The 14092-nt window shown below is 44.6% G+C and overlaps 1 protein-coding gene across 1 annotated transcript in view; it reads left to right on the top strand.

Moving 5' to 3' along the window:
- CLASP2 (cytoplasmic linker associated protein 2) overlaps window positions 1–14092 on the top strand; it is a 977269-nt gene that overhangs the window by 896398 nt on the left and 66779 nt on the right. Inside the window, 1 exon segment of the mRNA XM_030203481.1 lies at window positions 946–1139. Coding sequence (XP_030059341.1) covers window positions 946–1139 — 194 coding nt within the window.

Genomic DNA, 14092 nt, shown 5'->3' with positions numbered 1-14092 from the left:
ACAATCCCCCCCCCCCCCCCCCCCCACACCCCCGATCCCAGTTGTGTTTTCTACATTGAACTTCACCTCCTTTACTGTACTGCTCCCTGGGTTCATGCAGCCCAACTATATGACCCTGCATTTTTTTTTGCATTAAATCTTAGCTTTCAGACTCTAGTCCAGTGGTTCCTACTCTCTTGTTTTGGCTGTAGTCCCATTAATTTACTGACTACTGACATCAGACTACATGACCTATAGTTATGGTTTCTTCTTTACTTACACATTTATGAAGAGGAACATCTGTCTGGGTCCAATCCTCTTAAACCACTGCTGGTTCTAAAGAAGCATTGAAAGGTCAGACAGTGGAGCTGCTAGAACATCCCTAAGTTGAGAATGCTGTTATCCCATAATAAAGGTCTTTAAGACAGCTAATGCTTTCTTTACTGAAAGGATCAGACCTTTATGAATATGTCTGCTAGAGTTCACATTAATTGTAATTTATTCTAGTTTTAAACTGTAACAGTAATATTCAAGCACTGTGTGATAAGGATTTGGAAGAAATGCTTCTAATAATTTCAGATATCAGAGTCATCAGTTCCTATGGAATACCACCTAGCTCATGTTGAGGTATAAGAACTCCAGTGAAAGGGATGGTGAACTAAGTCACTAGACATTGACAGAAACCTTATTACTAAAATTGAAAAAAAAATGATCGTCAGTAGGTGTTCTTGTTTAAGGGCATATCTATCTTCAGAGGAACATATTATTGAATTAGCAAAAGATATTGATGTTGTTGGTACATCCTTTGCCAATTAAACTGGGGAACCCTAGCAGTGATCTTTAATTTGTGCTTGGACTATTCTCAAACAAAGGTTCAAAGTTTATGTACATCACGTGCTCACAATTTCATCATAATACCATAAGGAATGCTATTGAAGAAGTATTTTTATGTATTTTTATATGTAGCTTTGTCCCTGGATCATTCTGAGCTGGTTTCAGAGTTATTAAAGGAATTGTCTAACCACAATGAGAGGGTGGAGGAAAGGAAAGCTGCACTATGTGAGTTGCTGAAATTTACACAAGAAGAGTCGTTTGGTGTCTGGGATGAACACTTTAAAACAATTTTGCTTCTTTTGTTGGAAACTCTTGGAGACAAGGAGGTAAGAATAGTCTGGGCATGGACTTTTTCTAGTATGGTGCCAGGCAGAAGTTTCCAAGTCTCCACATAAAACTTAATGTGCTTCAATGTAGAATAATTTACAAAAGATTTTTCTCGTTACTTGCAGGTGGTAAAGCATTTAAAGGGCAATTCTATAACTAGGCACCTGTGGTACTAGCACTTTGCACACGTTAAATGCTGAGACAATTAGCACTTGCACACATAAGTGCCCTAAAAGCCATTCTATAGAGAGTTGTGTAAGTGGTATGGCACACAACTGCAAAAGGGAAGTACATGTGGGAGGAGAATGAGCGAGGCTTCAAGTTGTGCAGAAACTTACAAAATACTGTGAGTTTACATGCCCGTAACACATGCCAACAGTTATACCAGGTATATGGTGTAACTGTGGCACTAATACTGGGTACACTAGTATTCTATAATGGAATCTGGGCCCCCAGATGCTGTTAATAGAATTGATGTACACCACAGTATATCAGGGCACCTAAAAGTAGATGCCCACTTATAGAATTGCAATTTTAGAATAATTTTATAACAACCTGTTTAACCTTGTACGGCAGGTTTGAGTATAAGTTGCACCAGTGTTCTAGGGAAAGCATGCACATACTTCTCTTTGAAAATTATCCTATGGAAAATACGTATGCTTATACTTTTCATTTAGTATTTGTAAAATTCATGACTGATTTTACATACATCTGTATATGTTTTGTAAAGTATGCCTTTGGGAATGCCTCCACTTAGGTTGGATAAAACTTATACACATATAGTTCAGGCTAGTTCTAAAAGGCTATTTCTGCATTGTTTGCCTGTGAAATGACTTTGAAAATTACCCTCTTTAGGCCAATATAATAAAACATGAACAAAAAATGTGCACTAAAATATATTAGTATATATTTATGTATATTTGTATAAAATATATATAGTCGCTCATCAATTTATGGATTATCTGTCCTCCTTTTCCGTCTTCACCATACACAATCTGGCTTCAGACCCAATTTCAGCACGGAAACAGGCCTAACCACATTAATTTCTAACTTCAGGGAAAGAAATTAGCCTAGGCAGGAAATCTACATGTCAGGATTCCCTTACCTCTTTACTAAATGGTGGTATTCACTGCCGAAATTCATCAGATGGGAACCTAATTATTTGATATTCCGGAAATAACTTACAGCTTCTCTGTTTAAGCAGTTTCTCAAAGATGATCATATTTAATTTAAACCCCTATTATATAATTATTTCAATTTCTCAGTTCCATTCTAATTGTTATTATATTTGGATGGCTATAAATTACCTTTTTTTCCGTCTAGCATTTATTTCCATAGTACGTATTGTAATACTCAATCCTCATTTACTTTGTTATTACTACTTAATGTATACTGTCCCACATCACATTTGGAATGTTAATTACAATAGTTGTTGGCCACATTGAACCTGATCTATTGAGATAATGTGGAATATACATGAAATAAATAGCATGTATCTTTTTAATTCATACATTAACTCGAGATGCAGTAACAAATACTGTGCAAATGCATACTGAGCTTTAAAAAAAGAGTTCCCCGATAAAATACAAGTGCAGATAAGGTGTTTAAAACTTAGTGCATCATTCTACATTGGAAGATGAGCAAATAATGGTAGTAAAGCCCTTAACTTTAATGCTAATTTTAATTTTAGTGGTCAAAAGTGAAGTCTCATACCATTGAGAATTGAATTAGACAAATTGAAGGCCCCCTTTTCCTACTACTGCTTATCATTTTATAGTTCTACTAGAGAGAGCACTGCACACAAACACAAAGTGACCATCCCTGCTTGTGGGAACTTAAAATCTATTCAAGAAAGACACAAAAGAGAAATAAGGGATTAGGGAGTTAGATTTGTTGTGGGAATGATTAAAACATGAGTTCTGAACAGGTGCCAGCCTGGGTTCCCCCAGTCATACCACTAATCCACTCCCCTCATGCCTGTTAATTACCTACACCCCTAGCACTGATGGCATCAATACCAAGTTAAGTCACAGACTATTGAAGATGGAAGGTTTTCCTGTAAAGTAGATTTGGTCAGGCCTCAGACCCATGGAGTCGTTGAAGATAGCTACTGAGGGTTGTTTCAATCCATGTCAGCATTGGCTGTAATCTTAGAGCCTGACTTCAGATACTTGGGATCCTGTCTACGTATTAGCATCCTGTTCTGAAGAGTAATCTCCATATCTCCCCTTGTGTCCTTCCTTCCAAAGGTGAAGAATAGGTAGTTTTCTGAAGACCTTTCCTTTCCAGTTTTTGTTCAAAGAAAGGGCTGAAGCTATTACGTTTAATTTAGAGGGCGAGTCCGCCTCCTTAAATAGCATGATGCCCTTGTGATGCTACTGATATAATCTACACTATCTACACTAACCTATAATTATCAAATACACCTTGCAGAGAGTCAGGCAGGCATACTCATTTTTTAGTGCTCGTGAGGTATAATTCTCAGACCTTGGATCTTCACTAGAAAAGTTATCTTATGACACTTTTCTTAGCTCTTTGGATATCATCCTACCAATATTACATAATTGAATACATGTATTTTATCCAGGGAGGGGCAGATAACTTCAGAATTTTAACTTAGAAATCAGTCCAGTAAGCTTTGAGATGACATACATCTACTATGGCTGTTGGCGCTCCTGGGGCTGAGTGAGGACATGCAGATCAGGCTCACAGATATGCCATGCATTTAAAAAAACCACTTTAGCAATAATGCTTAGGAAGGAGTGTCGGTGTAATTTAAAGACCAATTGTTCCATGCTTCAGACATTCTCTGCTCCCATCTCAAATCTGCTTTCCACCCAGGAGGTACCAAGATGGACACAGTGGAGACGGTCTTTCATCAAAAGAGAGGTTTACTTCCATCCACATATACCCATCAGCAGCAGAACACAAGGTCTAAACCCTACACTGCAGCCCAGTCATCAGTAGGAATGGGTTTTTGATTGGACCCAGGGCACATTTCCAAAATTCCAGTCTTCATATCAAAAAACCTACTTGTTGAGGGAAGGCTGAGGTTTTTGATGTAAATTATTAGCCCTTGTAATCTCAGAGAACTTGGTACTGTATGTTATAAAGAAAGTCCCAGAAAGCAACAAGGCAAACGATCTGCAAAGTCCAACGTGGAAAACAAACCAGCAGATCAGTATAATATCCAAAAAGACTTTATTGAGGATACCGTGTATGAAACAAATGCCCGACACAGGCCGTGTTTCGCCCAACAATAGGGCTGCGTCAGGGGCTAGTCTGTATCTTGCTAGCGAAGCAGGCTATTCATTGTCTATCTGGCGTCATTCAGGATATTCTATTTTATGCTGCTCATGCTGGTTTTTTATGAAGAAGGTTCCTTTATATCCTTGTTTTGACATATAATTTGATACTGATCTTAATTAAGAAAGATACAGACTAGCCCCTGACGCAGCCCTATTGTTGGGCGAAACATGGCCTGTGTCGGGCATTTGTTTCATACACGGTCTCCTCAATAAAGTCTTTTTCTTATAAAGAAAGGCCACATCTATTAAGCATTTATTAACTTACCTTCCGAAGGGTCATTGCAGATCTTTCATTGTCAGCAACTGGAGACATGGCCTAGTGGTTAGAGCAGCAGGCCGAGAGCCAGGTTAAAACCCCACTTCTGCTCCTTGTGATCTTGGGCAAATCAGTTAACCCTCCATTGCCTTTGGTACCAAATTATATTGTAAGCCCTTTAAATAGAAATAACTACTGTACTTGAATGTAACTTACAGTGGTGGAAATAAGTATTTGATCCCTTGCTGATTTTGTAAGTTTGCCCACTGACAAAGACATGAGCAGCCCATAATTGAAGGGTAGGTTATTGGTAACAGTGAGAGATAGCACATCACAAATTAATCCGGAAAATCACATTGTGGAAGTATATTAATTTATTTGCATTCTGCAGAGGGAAATAAGTATTTGATCCCCCACCAACCAGTAAGAGATCTGGCCCCTACAGACCAGGTAGATGCTCCAAATCAACTCGTTACCTGCATGACAGACAGCTGTCGGCAATGGTCACCTGTATGAAAGACACCTGTCCACAGACTCAGTGAATCAGTCAGACTCTAACCTCTACAAATGGCCAAGAGCAAGGAGCTGTCTAAGGATGTCAGGGACAAGATCATACACCTGCACAAGGCTGGAATGGGCTACAAAACCATCAGTAAGACGCTGGGCGAGAAGGAGACAACTGTTGGTGCCATAGTAGAAAATGGAAGAAGTACAAAATGACTGTCAATCGACAAAGATCTGGGGCTCCACGCAAAATCTCACCTCGTGGGGTATCCTTGATCATGAGGAAGGTTAGAAATCAGCCTACAACTACAAGGGGGGAACTTGTCAATGATCTCAAGGCAGCTGGGACCACTGTCACCACGAAAACCATTGGTAACACATTACGACATAACGGATTGCAATCCTGCAGTGCCCGCAAGGTCCCCCTGCTCCGGAAGGCACATGTGACGGCCCGTCTGAAGTTTGCCAGTGAACACCTGGATGATGCGCTAGTGATTGGGAGAAGGTGCTGTGGTCAGATGAGACAAAAATTGAGCTCTTTGGCATGAACTCAACTCGCCGTGTTTGGAGGAAGAGAAATGCTGCCTATGACCCAAAGAACACCGTCCCCACTGTCAAGCATGGAGGTGGAAATGTTATGTTTTGGGGGTGTTTCTCTGCTAAGGGCACAGGACTACTTCACCGCATCAATGGGAGAATGGATGGGGCCATGTACCGTACAATTCTGAGTGACAACCTCCTTCCCTCCGCCAGGGCCTTAAAAATGGGTCTTGGCTGGGTCTTCCAGCACGACAATGACCCAAAACATACAGCCAAGGCAACAAAGGAGTGGCTCAGGAAGAAGCACATTAGGGTCATGGAGTGGCCTAGCCAGTCACCAGACCTTAATCCCATGAAAACTTATGGAGGGAGCTGAAGCTGCGAGTTGCCAAGCGACAGCCCAGAACTCTTAATGATTTAGAGATGATCTGCAAAGAGGAGTGGACCAAAATTCCTCCTGACATGTGTGCAAACCTCATCATCAACTACAGAAGACGTCTGACCGCTGTGCTTGCCAACAGGGGTTTTGCCACCAAGTATTAGGTCTTGTTTGCCAGAGGGATTAAATACTTATTTCCCTCTGCAGAATGCAAATAAATTCATATACTTTCCACAATGTGATTTTCCGGATTTAATTTGTGATGTGCTATCTCTCACTGTTACCAATAACCTACCCTTCAATTATGGGCTGCTCATGTCTTGTCAGTGGGCAAACTTACAAAATCAGCAAGGGATCAAATACTTATTTCCACCACTGTAACTTGAGCTACTAGTTGTGAAGGCATTAGTTAAATCCAAATACATAAATTAAAATGGTTTTTTTTCTCTTATAGGAAAAGCAAGTCTGGAATATAGTAGGTTGCACCCTAGATTCGTATCCATTCTTTGAGTTTCAAATTTCATTGGTTGTACAGACATGCTTTTTGTACTTCAGCACTTGCATACTATCAAATCTCTTCTAGCTCCAGCAAATCTCGAAACCATATTACACATCTTGACTATTGTTATTCTCTGTAAAGTGCTCTCGAATCTACAATTAAACTCCAAATAACACAAAATAAAGCCGTTAAATTGTTATGTAATGTAAAGAAATTTTATCACCTGTTCTTTACAAGGAACATTGGTTGCCAATTTCCTTCAGAATAAAATTCAGACTTCTAATACTGGTTCACAATGAGGGGCATAATCGAAAGGGACACCCAAGTTTTGTTGAGAACGTCCTCTCAAAACGTCCCAATGGAGGGGCGGGGAAATCCGTATTATTGAAACAAGATGGATGTCCATCTTTTGTTTCGATAATACAGTCGGGGACGCCCAAATCTTGAAATTTAGGTCATCCTTAGAGATGGTAGTTTCTGATTTTCGGCGATAATGGAAACCAAGGACGCCCATCTCAGAAACGACCAAATGCAAGTCCTTTGGTCATAGGAGGAGCCAGCATTTGTAGTGCACTGGTCCCCCTGACATGCCAGGACACCAACCGGGCACCCTGGGGGCACTGCAGTGGACTTCATAAAATGCTCCCAGGAACATGGCTCCCTTAACCTTGTGTGCTGAGCCCCCCTAAAACCCACTACCCACAACTGTACACCACTATCATAGCCCTTACAGGTGAAGGGGGGCACCTAGATGTGGGTACAGTGGGTTTGTGGTGGGTTTTGAAGGGCTCGCTGTTTCCTCCACAAACGTAACAGGTAGGGGGGGATGGGCCTGGGTCCGCCTGCCTGAAGTGCACTGCACCCACTAAAACTACTCCAGGGACCCTGCATACTGTTGTGATGGACGTGAGTATGACATCTGAGGCTGGCATAGAGGCTGGTAAAAAAATATTTTTAAAGATGTTTTTTGAGGGTGGGAGGGGGTTAGTGACCACTGGGGGGGGGGAGTAAGGGGAGGTCATCCCCGATTCTCTCCGGTAGTCATCTGGTCATTTCGGGCACCTTTTTGTGCCTTGGTCGTAAGAAAAACACGACCAGGTAAAGTCTTCCAAGTGCTCGTTAGGGATGCCCTTTTTTTTCCATTATGGGTCGAGGACGTCCATGTGTTAGGCACACCCAAGTCCCACCTTCGCTACGCCTCCGATATGCCCCCTTGAACTTTGGCCGTCCCTGCAACGGAAAGCAGTTGAGGATGTACAAAATCGGCTTTCGATTATACCAATTTGGATGACCCTGTGAGAAGGATGCCCATCTTCCGATTTGTGTCGAAAGATGGGCATCCTTCTCTTTCGAAAATGAGCCTGAATATGTCTTTCTAAATTTGTAATACCCTATGTCCCAGTTCATGCCCTTTGATCACAAAATAACAAATGTCTTTTTACCCTTCGCCATCCATTATGAAATTACATGAGATGCTTCCTCTTTTACTAAGCCACAGTGTTGTGGAATGCTCTCCCTTTCTACTTAAGAACATAAGAACAACCATACTGGGTCAGACCAATGGTCCATCTAGCCCGTATCCTGCTTTCAACAGTGGCCAATCCAGGTCACAGGTACCTGGCAGAAACCCAATTAATAACAACATTCCATGCTACCAATCCTGGGCTTCCCCCATGTCCATCTCAATAACAGACTATGGAATTTTCCTCCAGGTACTTGTCCAAACCTTTTTAAACCCAGATATGCTAACTGCTGTTACCACATCCTCTGGCAGCGAGTTCCAGAGCTTAATTATTCTTTGGGTGAAAATTCTCTAATTCTCTCCCCAAATTCAAGAAGGGTCCAAATACCCCCTTTAATGAGTTAGCTTATAGATGACTGGGGTGAAGGCAGCTAAAAATAGTCACTTTCTGATTTCTTTACTTCTTGCTCTTCATTTCCTCACTCATTTGCTTTTTTACTCTAGCTGTTTGTATTTTACATTTTAATTATGATTGTGCTTTTATTACTTTCATATATTGCCTTGACAACTTCCAATTAAAAGGTGCTCAAACAAATAAACTAGATACCTTAATTCTCTTTCCAAGCAAGCTGCCCCTCCCCCCAACTCGCACCGCCGCTCACACCTGCCTGCCCCTCTTACCCTTCTGTGTTCCCTTCCAAGGACAGCGTCGGCAAACCACTTCCTGCTCCCATGGTCTGTCCTCTTCTGTTCCTGTCCATGCTTTGAGTCAGGACTCAGATGATTGCGTTAACGTGATATTTCGTTAATTCAATCATCTGAACCCTAAGTGGCATGCGGGAGCTGGGGAGGACAGACCCCGAAAGCAGGCTGCAAGAAGAAGCTTGCCGGCGCTGGGCCCAGGCGCCCCTCTTGGAATTTTGCTTCTCCCCCCTCTCGGCGGTCCTGCTTAGCATCAGGTTTTTGAGTTTTCACAAACATCTGACAGTTGTTGCTGCATTTTTAGGGGGATTGGTCAAATCACCTCAATCTGGGCTACATGAATCCATGCAGAACACCATCTGGTGCTGAAGTTGTTAGCATTTATTATATATTATCCCAAATCTAATCTAGATCCTTTACCTAGTTGGAATTCATTGGAACAGACCAACCAAGTGTCTCAGTACCATTGCATTGTGCACCATGTGAATAGTCCACAGCTGAATGCTACTCTGTGTGGCAACTTGGGATGCTGGAAGGGCAGCATTCATATCCCTTGATGGAGAAAGGAAAGTTATCGTTGCACAATGGTAGCACCTATAGATCAGAACAGACCTCATGTTGGCCCCTTGTGAGAGGATCCATCACGCCAATAACCAGACTAGGTAAATGGTGATGGAGGGGGCAGATATCATGGAGAAAAATCCTGTATATTTGCATTACTATAAATAAATATGAGAGCTCATGGTACTGGGATAGCATATCTGGTTCTAACTGAATTACAGGTTTAAATGAGCAACAACTGTCAGATCCTTGTACACCCTCCACCGTTCGTGTGCAAGTGCCTTCCTGATCGCCGCAAGAACGCAGTCCCCTCAGTTCTTTTTCTACTGCGGTAAGGAGAGGGTCCATTCTTTTATTTTTCCTTTAAGTATTAGTGATTTTGCCCGGTTTAAGTTTCCTTTTATTTTCCATCATCATCAGGCCACTTTTAGGCCTTGACTTCGGCCAGGAACTTTCCCTTTCATTTTTGCTATGCCTTGCCCCCTTTTCAGGCACCATCGTATCGTTTAATTTGGCCGAGGAAGTTTTTTCTTCCAGGTCCCCAAAGGTTCCCTGTGGCTTCAAGCATTGTACCAAATGCAGTTGGACAATCTCTGGGAAAGACACCCATTCTTGGTGTTTACAAGGTATTGGGCCTGACCATAGCCCCACTAACTGTGTTCTCTGTCTTCACATGAAGAAGAGGACCCAGGTTTCTAGAGAGGCTCAACAAGAGAGTATTTTTGGAGCCAAGTCTGGTTCCTCAATGTCGGCATCAGTAAGCATGCTGCTGCTAGACCCTTAGACCTGGGAGCAGTAAAGCATCAAGTGAGTCTCCACCTGCCTCAAGGCCTTCTGCTGTGCAGTGTCCCTGGGACCGTCCATCATCGGACAGGACCCCGAGGCGACGTGGCTTCAATGTCGACACCGAGGAGCCTCAGTAACACGCTTCGGGCGATGATCCATCATCATCGGTCACCCTCAACGCTGGGAGCTCCATGACGTCAAAGGTTTTGGCACCCGAGAAGCATAGATACCAGGAGGACCACTCCCCCTCCATACAGGAGATGCCGATGTGTCTCCATACAGGAGGTGCTGATGTGTCGGTCCTCCCGACAGCCAAGACACTGCTCCTGTATCGACCCCAGCAGTTCTGCAACCTGTGCCTAGCTGAGCTTTCCCAGTGTCTGCCCTCGGTGAGCGCATCTGGGCCTTGCTCTCTGAGTGCTGGATGGCCTATGCAGCAGTGTACATCAGGGGTGCTGCAACTACTCTGCCTCCCGTTTCAGTCCTGCTTGGCCCTCAGCCTGCGGTGCGGCCTCCAACAGCAGTGCCGCATGTTGCCCCGGTGTCGACTGCCACCCAAGCCTGTACTCCCTCAATGTCGGTGGAGGACGCTTCGCCAGAGTTGAAGCGGGAGCTGACTACTCGACGCCGCTCTTAACGTGCTTCCTCCATGTCGAGGCAGGTTCGATCTCGACACTCCCATCGGGAGATATTGTCTGACACCAAAGAAGGAGTGCTCATGGGATTCAGATGAAGATCCAAGTTACTTTTCTGCAGATGAATCCTGTGGAATTCCTTCTGAACCCTCCCCTCCACCTGAAAGGAGAAAGTCTCCTCCGGAGAGCCTTTCATTTCCATCTTTTGTTAAGGAAATGGCTGATGCTGTTCCATTTCCTTTGGATGAGCCCAGGACCAAGGTGCTCGAGGTCCTAGGACTACACATCTCCTCCTAAGAAGGCTGTGACTGCACCTCTCCACGAGGTACTCGTGGAAGTCCTCGTCAGGAAACTGGGATTCCGCTCTGTTGGTCCCTGTCATGCCCAAGACGTTTGACATCCAGTATCAGATCCACAGTGCGCCTGGTTTTGCTAAGCCTCAGTTGCCTCAGAATTCCATGGTGGTGGAATCCGCTCTCAAAAGAGCCAGGAGTTCCAGAGACTATGCCTCGGCACCCCCAGGAAGAGAAGTTAGAACCCTGGATTCTTTTGGGAGGAAGATGTTCCTGGCTTCAAGTCTCATTTCCCGAATACAATCATACCAGCTCTTTACGAGTGTCCATTTGCGAAACTCGGTGCACAGGTTGTCAAATCTGGCTGAGATGCTCCCTCTGAAGCAGGCCAAGTCAGTTCGCCAGTTGGTCAAACAAGCAGAAGGCTAAATATTTTGGCCAGGGCACTTACAACACTTTGATGTGGCTATCCAGGATCTCAGCTGAAAGTATAGCAATGCGCAGGCTCTCGTGGCTTTGTGTTTCTGACTTGGAATAGTCTGTTCAGCAGAGGTTGGCGGATGCCCCATGCCAGGGGGATAACCTTTTTGGAGAGAAGGTTGAGGAGGTTGCAGACCAAATCAAAAAACACACTGATACCATCTCTTCTCTCTCCCGCCAGACACCTGCTTCAACCTCCTCAGCTAGGAGGATTTTTGGCAAGCCAAAGAGGAGTTCCTATTACTATCCTAGGCGTAGGTACAACCCTTCAGCTTGCCAGCCTACTCAGGCTCAACCCCAGTGCGCTCATTCATGTCAACAGCGTGCGCCAAAGGCCCCTGCTGCTCCCTAGGCAAAGCAAAGATGAGCTTTTGACTGGCTCCAGCAGAGCATAGCCGCGGTAAAAGTGGGTCTTACCGGAAGACTTGCTGGTCAGGGGAGGGGGTTGAAGGTTTTTGCACGAAAGGTGACCTCTTATAACTCGTGACCGGTGGGTTCTTCATGCCTCAATTGTATCTCAAACCTCCAGATTGCCCACTAGTCTCATTGTACAGCTCTCAGTACAGACAAGTACTTGCAGAGGAACTCTCCGGCCTTCTGAAGGCCCGTGCGGTCAAACCCATTCCACTAGGGGAAGAAGGGCATGGATTCTATTCCAGGTGCTTCCTTGTGCAGAAGAAAACAGGGGGGATGTTTCCCATCCTAGACCTAAGGGCCCTGAACAAATTCCTAGTCCAAAAAAAGTATGGGATTGTTTCCCTGGGCACCCTTCTCTCAATGATTCAGAAAAATGATTGGCTATGCTCTCTGAATTTAAAGGATGCATATACTTGCATCCTAATACTTCCAGCCCACCAGAAGTATCTTTGATTTTGTCTAGGAACACATCATTTTCAGTACCACGTGTTGCCTTTTGGCCTCAGGTCAGCTCACAGGGTCTTCATCAAATGTGTAGAGGTAGTTGCAGCATCACTACGAAGACTTGGAGTCCATGTGTTTCCGTATCTTGACTATTGGCTGGTGAAGAGCACCTCAGAGGAGGGTTCTCAGAAGTCCATATGGATGACTATTCGGGTGCTTGAGCTACTAGGGCTCGTTTTAAACTACCCCAAGTCCTATCTCCGCCTTGTCCAGCGATTGGCATTCATAGGAGCCCTGCTTGATATTCGGATGGCATGAGCCTACCTCCCAGACACAAGAGCAGACAATCTTCTTGCACTCGTGTCCATGGTTCATGCCTCTCAGCAAGTCACAGCTGAGCAGCTGTTGAGATTTTTGGGCCACATGGCTTCCACAATGTATGTTACACCCATGACACATCTTCACTTGAGATCAGATCAATGGACCCTGGCTTCTCAGCATTACCAAGCCATGGGGAGTCTGCAAGATGTCATCCAGTTGTCCCCAGAGCTTGATTCTGGGACTTCCATTCCAAATTCCTCAGCTGCAAAAAGTGCTGACGACGGATGTATCTCTCATTGGATGGGGAGCTCATGCAGATGGTCTTCACAGTCGAGCTTGGTCCTCCAAGGAAACTAATGTTCAGATCAATCTCCTGGAGCTCTGGGTGATCTGGAATGGTGTGCTCATCCAAACAGACAGGTTGCAATGTATTATACCAACAAGCAGGGGGCATTGGATCATGCCTTCTGTGTCAGGAGGCCATCCAGATATGGCATTGGGCTCGCCAACATTCGAGCCACCTATTTCGGGCACAAACAATGCCCAGGCTGACAGACTGAGCAGGATAATACAACCTCATGAATGGTCTCTCAATATGGGTTTAGCCCGCAAGATCTTCCAAGTGTGGGTTATCCCTCGGTGGACCTTTTTGCCACTCAGATCAACCACAAGGTCCCTCAGTTCTGTTCCAGGCTTCAAGCCCACGATAGGCTAGCATCAGATGCTTTCCTCCTCAATCGCGAGACAGGTCTCTAGTGGGGAAAACTTTGTTGAAATTCAATCAAGACCACGGAACCATGATTTTGATTGTGCTGTACTAGCCACTGCAGATCTGGTTCCCTCTTCTTCTGGAGTTATCCTCAGAAGAACTGTGGAGATGGGAGTGTTTTCTATCCCTTATCATGCAAAACGAGGGGTCCCTTCTACATCCCAACTTCCAGTCTCTGGCTCTCACAGCTTGGATGTTGAGAGCCTAGAACAGTGATGGCGAACCTATATCACACGTGCCAGAGAGGGCACGCAGAGCCCTCTCTGTTGGCATGTGCGCCATCGCCTCAGCCAGTTCCAACCCGCCCCGCCCTCCGAGTACCATGGCCCCCCTCCGAAATGTAAAAGTCATACCTGGTCGGGGTTAAGGCGGCGTCGGCAGCAGTAGTGAAAAGCGTGCTGACTTGGTGCGCCTTCAGTCTTCCCTTCTGTCTCTCAAGCTCTGGTCCCGCCCTCATTTCCTGTTTCCGCAAGGGCGGGACCACAGAGCTTGAGAGAAGGGAAGGCTGAAGGCGCACCAAGTCAGCACGCTTTTCACTACTGCTGCCGACGCCGCCTTAACCCCGACCAGGTATGACTTTTACATTTCGGAGGGGG

This window comes from Microcaecilia unicolor, chromosome 1 (assembly GCF_901765095.1).
Source record: "Microcaecilia unicolor chromosome 1, aMicUni1.1, whole genome shotgun sequence".
NCBI lineage: Eukaryota > Metazoa > Chordata > Amphibia > Gymnophiona > Siphonopidae > Microcaecilia > Microcaecilia unicolor.
The sequence above is the reverse complement of the archived record's forward strand: the minus strand, read 5'-3'. Positions and strand labels throughout refer to the sequence as shown.